The 12,783-nt window shown below is 41.8% G+C and overlaps 1 protein-coding gene across 1 annotated transcript in view; it reads right to left on the reverse strand.

The window, feature by feature from the left end:
• Window positions 1–239: 239 nt before the first annotated feature.
• LOC126106200 (cytochrome P450 4C1-like) overlaps window positions 240–12,783 on the reverse strand; it is a 69,349-nt gene continuing 56,805 nt past the window's right edge. The window contains exon 5 of the mRNA XM_049912434.1: window positions 240–668. Within this exon, the coding sequence (XP_049768391.1) occupies window positions 240–668 (429 nt within the window). The remainder of the gene's footprint in view (window positions 669–12,783) is intronic.

The following is a 12,783-nucleotide window of genomic DNA, read 5'->3' on the forward strand; positions in this document are numbered from 1 at the left end:
TTCCCCAGGTCCTCTCATTGACTGTGCATCTCCTGTTAACACTGAATAGGGAACAATGAGCTTTAATAGTGTCATGAGAGTGATCCTATGTGTTGGATCCTAGCAGGAGCGAACAGGAAACCCTGATTGTATGATGTGAAGGATGATGGAAAGTCCCAGTTGCAGCGACTAGAGAGCAGAAGGACTTTTGGCCGTTCGCCAGGAACACATTGAGTCCGAGGGTGTGCCGGGTGGTAGCACTACAGGCCAGACTCTTGCAGAGGCACACAGTAGACCTCGATCGGCTTGACTGTGTGTAGGGTGATGGTGAGCGCGGTGTGTTCGAGGTCCTCCCAGCGGCTGTGCGGCAGGAACCGGAAGCGTCTCAAGACGGTCGCCAGGAAGACTTTGATCTCGAGCCGCGCGTACTGGGAGCCCACACAGTTGCGTGCGCCCAATCCGAACGGCAGGTAGCTGCAGGGGTGGTCCTCGTCGCCTCGACCCTCGAGGAAGCGCGAAGGGTCGAACCTCAGCGGGTCTGGGAAGAACTGCGGCAGGCGGTGCGTGAGGAAGGGCACCATGGCCAGCATCGCGCCCTTCGGTACTAGTACCCGCCCTCTGGATAACCAGATGTCCTCCGTGACCATCCGAGGGATCAGCGGAACCACCGGGAACAGCCGCAGCGTCTCCTGTAGTATCATCCCAGGCATTGACATACAGATTCAGTATACAGGCTTCTCCTTTCCTTAGGTACCAACAACCCCCTACTCCAGATTCTTTAACGAATCGAAGACCCATGTATGAAACAGTATCAGACGTCTGTTCCTTTGCAAATCGGCTGACTTGTTAAATATATGATGTTAAGCAAGTAAAACCTTTATGCTTGAATACACAAAACAGTAATTATGTTGGTTTCATTAGTTTCGGGTTATTCACCAATACATTAGTGAAAAAGACGATACCATTTTTTTTAATTCGGTTGGTAAGCATAGACCACATACTTTCTTTAGTAGTTTACTTATTTAACCTGATCTGATTAGAACCAACAGGCCCTGTCTTACGTCACACCGGGATGCTCACATACAGTACCTTTTTTATATCATAATTACCTAAGAAATAAATGACTGTGTGAGTCAATGTCAGTAAGTAACACTGACTATGAACTGCAATACTTCTACTATTGCTGCTGCTGCGACTGGCAATAATAATAATAATAATAATAATAATAATAATAATAATAACCCCCGTGGAGGCCCGGGAAAAGAATAGGCCTCCGGTATGTTCTGTCAGTCGTAAAAGGCGACGAAAAGAACAAACCACTAATAGGGCTAACCCCCCTTTTAGTGTGATTACTTGGTTCAGGACAGAACTATAGAAGCCTCGGACAAGCGCCGTCATGGTCGGGGACGACGGTTGAACCCTATGCCCGCCCACAATGGTAACGACACTGCTAGCCAACTGGAAAATGATTTAAATCCAAATAGAGGTGTTTTGCAGGATATGCTTCCTGCAACCACCCTAGAAGGAAAACAAAGACAGAGGATGAGATGGTCAGATGAAGTTAATCGACACCTCATGTTCTGTTATTACCAAGCAACAAACCTAGGAACCAACACAACTGGATACAGATCACAAGTATACACAACATTTATTACCAGATACCCGGAATTAAAATTTTTAACAGAACAACGACTAGCTGATCAGATCCGTGTAATAATCAAAAATAACAGGATACCCCAGTCAGAATTAGAAAACATCAAACAACAAGTACAACAAATACTGGAACAAAATAATGTGCAATCAGAAGAAGAAGAAGAAAACACAGTAATGGACTCAAACATCCCAGAGCAAACAAACAAAGACCAACACGCATCAATTAAACAATCAGAGGAAAACGAAATCTTAACGCAGCCACCAGAACAAGCACAAATAGAACACGAAGAGACACACGTGTTAGATATAGAAGAGACATTTCAGCTTACATATATAGAATACAAAGACACAAATACAGACATTAGACCATTCTTGCATAGACCGCCAAATAACCCACAAGTCGAAACAACAATAAAAACTATCAACACAATCATACACAACAAAATAAATGAAAACACAACTATGGAAGAGTTACAACTACTGGTTTATATAGGAGCACTCACTACACTAAATATACACACTAGGCAGAGATCAGAACAAACCAACACACAGAAGAAACGCACAAAACCAGCATGGCAACACAGGTTACAGATCAGAATAGAAAAACTGAGAAAAGACATCGGACAGCTAACACAATTTATAAGAAATGAAATATCAGACAAAAAACGAAAAAGGTTAGGTAAAATCGCACAACAAGAAGCAATAGAGCAATTAGATGAAAAAAAGCAGAAATTGCAAGCATTGGCCAAACGACTTAGAAGATACAAAAAAAGTGAAAATAGAAGGAAACAAAACCAAACATTCATCACAAACCAAAAGAGATTTTACCAAACAATGGATAACACACACATTAAAATAGACAATCCACCAAACATAACAGACATGGAACACTTCTGGAGCAGCATATGGTCAAACCCGGTACAACATAACAGGCATGCACGGTGGATACAAGCAGAAACAGACACATACAAGATGATACCACAAATGCCTGAAGTGAAAATTTTGCAACATGAAGTCACCCGAGCAATTAATTCTACACACAATTGGAAAGCCCCTGGAAATGATAAAATAGCAAATTACTGGCTAAAGAAGTTCACCTCAACACATTCACATCTAACTAAATTATTTAACAGTTACATTGCAGACCCATACACATTCCCTGATACACTTGCACATGGAATAACCTATCTGAAACCTAAAGATCAAGCAGACACAGCAAACCCAGCTAAATATCGCCCCATAACATGCCTACCAACAATCTACAAAATATTAACTTCAGTCATCACACAGAAATTAATGACACATACAACACAGAACAAAATTATAAATGAAGAACAAAAAGGCTGCTGCAAAGGAGCACGAGGATGTAAAGAACAATTGATAATAGATACAGAGGTGACATATCAAGCTAAAACTAAACAAAGGTCCCTACACTACGCATACATTGATTACCAAAAAGCCTTTGATAGTGTACCCCACTCATGGTTACTACAGATTTTGGAAATATACAAAGTAGATCCTAAATTGATACAGTTTCTAAACACAGTAATGAAAAACTGGAAAACCACACTTAATATCCAAACAAATTCAGATAACATCACATCACAGCCAATACAGATTAAGCGTGGAATATACCAAGGAGACTCATTAAGTCCTTTCTGGTTCTGTCTTGCTCTGAACCCACTATCCAACATGCTAAATAATACAAATTATGGATACAATATTACTGGAACATACCCACACAAAATCACACATTTGCTATACATGGATGATCTAAAACTTCTGGCAGCAACAAATCAACAACTCAACCAATTACTAAAGATAACAGAAGTATTCAGCAATGATATAAATATGGCTTTTGGAACAGACAAATGTAAGAAAAATAGCATAGTCAAGGGCAAACACACAAAACAAGAAGATTACATATTGGATAACCACAGCGACTGCATAGAAGCGATGGAAAAAACAGATGCCTATAAATATCTAGGATACAGACAAAAAATAGGAATAGATAATACAAATATTAAAGAAGAACTAAAAGAAAAATATAGACAAAGACTAACAAAAATACTGAAAACAGAATTGACAGCAAGAAACAAGACAAAAGCTATAAATACTTATGCTATACCAGTATTGACCTACTCATTTGGAGTAGTGAAATGGAGTGACACAGACCTAGAAGCACTCAATACACTTACACGATCACAATGCCACAAATATAGAATACATCACATACATTCAGCAACAGAAAGATTCACATTAAGCAGAAAGGAAGGTGGAAGGGGATTTATAGATATAAAAAACCTACATTATGGGCAGGTAGACAATTTAAGAAAATTCTTTCTAGAACGAGCAGAAACTAGCAAAATACACAAAGCAATCACTCATATAAATACATCAGCCACACCATTGCAATTTCATAACCACTTCTACAACCCTTTAGATCACATAACATCAACAGATACAAAGAAAGTAAATTGGAAAAAGAAAACACTACACGGCAAGCACCCGTATCATCTAACACAGCCACACATAGATCAAGACGCATCCAACACATGGCTAAGAAAAGGCAATATATACAGTGAGACGGAAGGATTCATGATTGCAATACAGGATCAAACAATAAACACCAGATATTACAGCAAGCATATTATTAAAGATCCCAATACCACAACAGATAAATGCAGACTTTGCAAACAACAAATAGAAACAGTAGATCACATCACAAGCGGATGTACAATACTAGCAAATACAAAATACCCCAGAAGACATGACAATGTAGCAAAAATAATACATCAACAACTTGCCATAAAACATAAACTAATAAAACAACACGTTCCCACATACAAGTACACACCACAAAATGTACTGGAGAATGATGAATACAAATTATACTGGAACAGAACGATTATAACAGATAAAACAACACCACATAACAAACCTGACATCATACTCACCAATAAAAAGAAGAAATTAACACAACTAATTGAAATATCCATACCCAACACAACAAATATACAGAAGAAAACAGGAGAAAAAATTGAAAAATACATCCAACTGGCTGAGGAAGTCAAGGACATGTGGCAACAGGATAAAGTCGACATTATCCCAATTATACTATCAACTACAGGAGTCATACCTCACAATATTCACCAGTACATCAATGCAATACAGCTACATCCAAACATATATATACAACTACAAAAGTCTGTAATTATTGATACATGTTCAATTACCCGAAAGTTCCTAAATGCAATATAACATACACCATACAGTTACAAGGAAGTCACGCTTGACCGAGGTCCGCGTCACGTTCCATTTTTAACCAGACTTAAGTCTGAGAAAAAAAAGTCAATAATAATAATAATAATAATAATGACAATAGTACCAATAATGATAGTGGAACATAGAAAAAGAATTTATACAGATGTTTTCTGATACAGTGAGTTCTGAGGAAAGGAAATTTGAAAAGACTGTATCAGATAAGTGTACAGAGAAATGAGGAAGATGTGTTTGGAAACAAGGATGTACAGGAATAACGAGTGCGTACAGGGAGAGTAGCTGGTATTATTGTTGTTCCAGGAGATATGCCATTAACTGTATTCTGAAGCTAGATATGTTATTCTGTTCTCTAACATAACGCTTGAAGTTATTCGGTAGAGTCATATGAGAATTACCTTCCAACAGACATTTTCTAATTCCGTAACGATATCGACACCTATTTACATTTCTTTGGAAACTTAGTTCTCTCCTAAACTACGCGTCGTAGAGTGATAAAATATTGTAGGTATCATCAGTGGTATATGTAGGTACTGCCTGAAAACTGGATACCGCTTTGAGTTAGTAATAAAGAAATAATAAACTGAAACATCATGCTTAATGCATTTTTAATTACTGTATGTAAGTAATTCTATTTAACTGTGCTGTTACAAAGTATATAAATACACAGCAACATAATTAAACAGAATTACTCAGATACAATAATCAAAAAGAACAAGAAGATTGTAGGCCAAAGACAAACTAGCGACAAGGTTGTGTTGGCAACACTACGAAATGCAAACCACTACATATACTTAGAAGTGTAAAAACAAACAGAAAAAAGTGGTGTGCGAAAAAGCGTGGTGTGAAAAACAAAAGAAATGCATAGTGCTGAGAAACAATTAAAAACTAGACCACAACCATCACTGTCTACAGAAGAAAAAGATCAACCATGTGCTAGCAGACGGCATTTCCCGATGTTTAGCGAGAAATCAAGCTAAAATCACCGTAAGTACAAACCAACATACTGTTAACAAACTGTTTTTCGCTCTGAATGAAAATCAAAATGTAAATAACTTAATTACATATTACTGATGATGCTTTACCTCAATAAGGCGAAACGTGTCTGGTGAAAAAGAAACGTATTTTTGTAGTTGCAACGACAGAACACAAATACCCTGGAACTTAATGGAATGGATTGATAATTAATAACAGAAATTAGGTCTTAATACTTAAGCATTGGTTTAGCACATGGAGCTAAATCTCCTGGGCCATTGAAATAACTCTTGGAAGCATCTGTCACATCTTGAGAGGCACTTGTTGATCGAGTGAACATTCTATGACCTATCGAAAAATGGTTTTCCTTACTGCGTTCGTTGAAAGACGTCTGCATTCCTGATGTTGATAAGCTTGCTTCTCGGTCACTGCATATGTGAACAGATGCATTTCACAATCTTGTCAGCTTTTACAGCAACAGTTTCTATGGGTTTGTCAATGTTTTCCATTTAGGTGTCATAACACGAAATGCACATTCAAAGGTCCTCCTGAATCTTGAAAGACGATAATTATACATTTTCTACTCATCTGAAACCTTCATAAGGTACGGTTTCAGTGGGTGGGCATCATCACCGAGTAAAACAAAAGGCGTGTCAGCTGCACTCCCTGGAAATCCGACAGTCAGTGGCAAAGTTTTATCGTAGTTTCCAAGGAACCTGTACAGACTGGAAGCAGGAAAAGGGCCTCCGTCGCTTTGCTTTCCATATCCGCCAACGTCGTGATTTGTGACAGCTTGCAAAATAATAGAGAAAAGTTTTTGTAGTTATAGTACATAGTTGCACTTCTAGTAGGGCACTTAATCACAATGTGCTTTCCATCTTTGCTGCCCACAGCATTTGGAAAATTCTGTCTTTTTTGTAGCCATTTTCAATTTCCGTCCATTTTTTACCATCTGGTATTGCTAGATGCTAGGCAGCAAGATTTTCCCAAACAACGCGGATAACCTGGCTGACTATTTGTCCTACAGTTGCGTCGTGCATTCTGAACTGTTCTCGAATGGGGCGAAATGTTTGGAATGGATGAAAATACGAACGAGAAGATACAAACGACCATGGTAGCATCCGTATCCAAGAAGAAAGTTCCAGTGACCAAGTAAACATGAAAATTATTAATAGAGGAAACAATAAAAAGCAAAAAACGATCATGGGACAGGAAACAGTGGAATTGGAAGAGCGAAAAGTACAGCTTCTAGAAAAGCGCTTTGAAACCAAGCGATACAATCAGAGTGGTGATGGCGATTACCATTACTTAATGAGTCTTTTGCCATCCATAAGAAAACTGAACAAAATGCAAAAAAATCGGCTGTAAGATGGACGTTCTTGGTGGAGCTGCCAAGAACGTGAAAGAAAACGTAAACAAAAAGCAAAATTTTCAAAATAACAATTCTACATCACCAGCACAAGACTACGGTTCAAATGGCTCTGAGCACTATGGGACTTAACATCTGAGGTCATCAGTCCCCTAGACCTTAGAACTACTTAAACCTAGGTAACCTAAGGACATCACACACATCCTTGCCCGAGGCAGGATTCGAGCCTGCGACCGTATCGGTAGAGTCTTTCCAGACTGAAGCGCCTAGAACCGCACGGCCACACCGGCTGGCCAAGACCACGGAGCAACTAACAATGGTTCAGTCACTGGAGGTAGTTCCGTAAAGTGGAAGTACTGAAGAAACAGGGACCACTGCCATATTGTCAGCAGCGAATGCAGATGAACTGTTGGTGCTACACAATTGTCATTTTGTATGCAGCCACGGCGATTCCACCCACTTGCTTGGCCGGCAGTGGAACAAGGCTGACCGCCAGAATGGGGACCCATTAACCACTGCCCTGCCATACCCACGGCCCTTTTTGGTGACTACAAAGGAATCTCGGACTTGCTTGCTGCTCTGGAAAAGTTCTATAGCTGCCCCTAATGCAATGGTCACGTCCAGCGTCCAAAAATCTGTGTCTATAGTCGAGTTTAATCCTACTACTGCTACTCAAGTAATGCAGTTACTGTGAGATCAATCAGTCGTTTACCCTGACCCTAATAGTCCAACCAGGAAAAAATTAGAGGCGCTGCAGTCTGGAACCGCAAGACCGCTCCAGTCGCAGGTTCGAATCCTGCCTCGGGCATGGATGTTTGTGATGTCCTTAGGTTAGTTAGGTTTAACTAGTTCTAAGTTCTAGGGGACTAATGACCTCAGAAGTTGACTCCCATAGTGCTCAGAGCCATTTGAACCATTTGAAACTTTAGATGCACCAAAGGCAAATGAAACTGTATGATAACCATCAAAACAAAATGAAAGGGGAGGTGCTTGACTGGTATTACCATGGCAGTGGCCTCCCTGGAAGGCACCGCCGTCTTTCAGAAAATGATCGTTTTGGAGGGCCAAGAGCTACACAGTGTGGAGGCGCAATGTCGGATGGGCGTGCTGACCTCCTGATCTTTGAACGAGGTTGGCTCACCGGTCAACGTAACTGTGTCGCTGTACTCTTTCCCCATGAGCGTCTTTTCAGGGGTGCACTCGGCCCTGACTTCATTTTTTACAAGTGATAACACCACATCGAACAGCGCAGGTGGAGGACCTCTTCGAAGTGGATGATATTTGGCTAATGGACTGGCCTGCCCGTTCCGTCGACTGAAACCCATCAAGCACATGCAGTGTGCTTTGGGGGACTATACCGCACATGACACCCACATGCATGAGCGACCATTCAGCAGCTGTCAGTACAGCTGGGGGAGAAGTGGAACCGCCTGCCATTGGAACTCCTCGCCAGCCGCTTGGCCAGCGTGGGAGCATGATGAAGAGCACGTTATGCCATCCACGGTTGTTACACACCCTACTAACAACCATGTCCCACCTTTTGTAATGTCCACGGGGCCATAGCGAATCACAGTGGCTTCATTGTAACTATACTACACTGCTGGCCACCGTAAATGCAACACCAAGAAAGACAAGAGGTAGCACAACAAAATTTATTTTGTAGATAACATGTTGACCAAGTATCAAATGATTACGTTTACAGACGTCTGTGACATGTGGTTCCTGCCAGAATCAGTAGCCAGAGTAGCCGCCATTGTTGGAGATCACCGCTGCCACACGTCTCGGCATTGAGTCAAAGAGACGTTGGATGTGTTCCTGGGGTACAGCAGCCCAAGCAGCTTCCACGCGTTGCCACAGATCATCTGGTGGGGCAGCTGGGGATGTAATCTGGGTCACTCGTTGAGCAACCATGGACCACGTGTTTTCTAACGGCGAAAGATCCGGAGAGCGAGCCGGCCAGGGAAGCAATTCAATCTGGTTATTGACGAAGAACCTTTGGACAATGAGTGCCACGTGTGGTCGCGCATTATCCTGTTGAAATATGGCTGTGGCCGAGCCCTGAAGTACCGGCAATGCGTACTAGAGGCGTGCGAGAGTAATATCCAATACCGCCCCATACCATAATACCCGGTGCAAGACCAGTGTGGCGGTGCATAATGCAGCTGCCCAGCATCCTCTCTCCACGGTGTCTCCACACTCGAATCCGACCATCGTGGTGCTGCAGACAGAAGCGTGCCTCGTCAGTAAAGACAACGTCATTCCATTCTGCCGTCCACATCCGTCTGTCATCACACCATTGGCGACGGAGACGTCTGTGGTTCTGCGTCAGTGGTAGACGAAGCAATGGACGTCTTGCGGACAGACTACTCTGCTGTAAACGGCGTCGAATGGTACGCGCAGACACTGGATGATGCGTTACAGACGCAATGTGCTGTGCTATGGTTCGGGATGTCACTGAGCGATCCGTCACTGCCATGCGCACAATTTGCCTACCAGCACGTGCAGTGGTGCACCGAGGGGAATGCGATCGACCACGTCGGTCCGTCGTACCCTCCTGCATCCAACGGTCACATATCCGCATTACAGTTGTTTGGTTTCGTCCAACACGACTAGCGATTTCTCTGTATGATAATCCACAATCTCGGTAAGCCACTATCCTTCCTCTGTCGAACTCGAATACTTGATCAAAAGATGTTCGCTGTTGTCTACGAGGCATAACTGATCGTCTTGTGAAACAACCACAGGTAAACACACGTGCCGAACGTACACTCGTCGAAATCGCCAAGCCTTAAATGGCGCTATGAGGTGGCGCCACAGGCGCGCGTGATGTGCGTCTGCGCTGAAATTCTAATCAGTTGCATATCTCATCGCTGCAAAGCCATGGTGTAAATTTCACTTGATTCGGATGCTTCCTTCAGGGTGTTGCATTTACGGTGGCCAGCAGTGTACATTCATCATTAGAATAAACCTCATGTAAGCAACACACTATGTATTCTTCTGCGTTTGCTGGAACCTCATTGGACTTCGTTTCACGTGGAGCAGAAGCCAATCTGTCTCGAGTACAGTCAAGTACGTTAACGAGGATGCATTTTATGCTGTGCGTTACACGTACAATGACTCAGCGATAATAGAGGAGAATAGCTTTACCGACGCATTCAACTTGGAAAGCACTGGCCAGCTATTTGGTCCAACTAACCTGCAGTGATGTGAACTGAAGTATCTGTGCTAGCAGAATAAAAGCACAGTGCTGGGATTTCACCCCGTAATTAAATATTGAAGCCACTGAACGTATTAGTCAGTTATCTGGTAATCTCTGAACTTCTTCCATATCGGACTCCGAGGAAAGCCGTGCATTTCAGTACTGCTACGCTGATAACGAGGCTATCAACAACAGAATCTCAAGCCACCATAAAATCCACGTTTCCTCCTGTTCTGCATTTCCCCATCGTTCGGCAGTGACGTGTCACATAGTTTCGCGCATTATTTCCAGTAAGTTTGGCAGCTTAAATGTATTGTTACTTCTCGGGAGAACTACCTTAACTTGGCTCCAGATCAGTTATGTTGGGTTCAGACAGCAGTAGTACGGTGACAACTGTAAAAATGCAGCATTTGTAATGTGTGCCCGGCGCCGTGAAAATTACTGTTTTCCATTATTCAGTGACGGTTTTCACTCTGGCTCTATCCTATGAAACAGTGGACACAGAGTATTTGATTTTTCATTTTCAAACTAAAAATTTAATTGTGTAATGTTTTCTTAACTTCAAAATCCGTAACAATTTTTACAATGCATTGATAATTAAAAATGTGTCTTTGCAATAAAAACCAGAAGTCTGCGTGTGATATGTAATTAGAAAGAGCATGACATGCGTCTTTCTTTAAAACATGATGGTTAAGTAAATGTTAATTACCACATATTGATAAATTTCATATTTAAATCAGTTAGCTATTCAAACGGAACAAAAAAAAATCGTTGATCATAACCGCCCACCCGCTCTACTTTCAAACAGTGACGCTACCGATTACTGCAACATAATAATTAAAATTGCTGTTCTTATACTTAGAACATCATCTTTGTCAACAAAAGTTAGTTTTTCTCTGTAATGTTGTGAAAAACATTAACTACAACTTCTTTCTAGCCTTCTGATCGCGTGGTTCAGTAGGAAGCAGGAAGCTGTGTCACCCATTTTCGCGGTATGTATGAACTGCCACACAATCAGAGCACAAGTTGCTCTTACAGAGACTGTGACTGTTCGCGATTGTTTAAATAAAAATTACATAGCTAAAGTATGATTAAGGAAAACGTTGATGGCTGCTAACACATCAGAATGTCTTAGGGTTTCACTTACAGCTGAACCTACTTCCGAGACCGGAACAACACCAGTGTACGATAGCTACGGTTGCTCATCAGTCATCGCGTTTGTGTTTGTTTGCATCTTACCACGAACGGACTATACTGTCTTTGAATAAAGGTGTCATTTCCATTCGTCTCATTGCGTATTTCTTCCAGTTGCCTCCTGCATTATACTGTAGCACTTCTTTGCATGTATGGCCCAAGTTCCATAAAACTGTTAGCTGGCAGAGACACATCCTGCGGAAGCCACTGCCATCGTTAAGTTTTGCACAGCAGGGTATTATACCCTGGTGCATTATATAGTCAAATGTAGTACACACATCAAAAGAAGTTTTGCATCACCTCGGTTACGAGGATTCCGCAACCTGTACAGAAAATTGGAATGGAGATCAAAATAAACATTATTTCCGCCATTTTTATTTGATTTATGTTTGGGGAGGGTGTTATACGTGCGGAAATTATTCGTCGAATGCAAGCGCAGTACGGTGACACCTGTTTATAAAAAATGGTTCAAATGGCTCTGAGCACTATGGGACTTAACATCTGAGGTCATCAGCCCCCTAGAACTTAGAACTACTTAAACCTAACTAAGCTAAGGACATCACAAACAGCCATGCCCGAGGCTGGATTCGAACCTGCGACCGTAGCGGCCGCGCGGTTCCAGACTGTAGCGCCTAGAACTGCTCGGCCACTCCGGCCGGCGAAGGAAGCGCTCAGTGGAAGAAGATGCAGAAGTCATCGACGTGGTGCAAAGCTGGTTACAGGTGCAACCAAAATCCTTTTTTTTCCACGAATTAAAAAAAACTTGTATAATGTGCGTTGAAGTGCAAGGAGTTTATAAAGCAAAGTAATGTATACTTCAGTTTTCTATCATTAGAATAAATATTCCATTTCTCAAAAGCCCCTTTAATTTTCGACTTACCCTCGTACTTAGATGATTTGCGAAATTCTTTGTTTTCTAGAACGGCATCATTTTAATCAGTATAAAAAGTTTATACTTTACTCATACATCGTTCGATGTTCACACGCACAATGTGTAAGTAATCTTACGTCGCCCTCCCGAGCAGGAATGTGTGCCGGACCCCGGCGCGCATCCGTCTCTCGGGTTAGTGTCGAGGTCCGGTGTGCCGGCCACCCTGTGGATGGCTTTTAAGGGGGGTAAGACGTCAAACGGGCC

This window comes from Schistocerca cancellata, chromosome 10 (assembly GCF_023864275.1).
Source record: "Schistocerca cancellata isolate TAMUIC-IGC-003103 chromosome 10, iqSchCanc2.1, whole genome shotgun sequence".
Taxonomy (NCBI): Eukaryota; Metazoa; Arthropoda; class Insecta; order Orthoptera; family Acrididae; genus Schistocerca; species Schistocerca cancellata.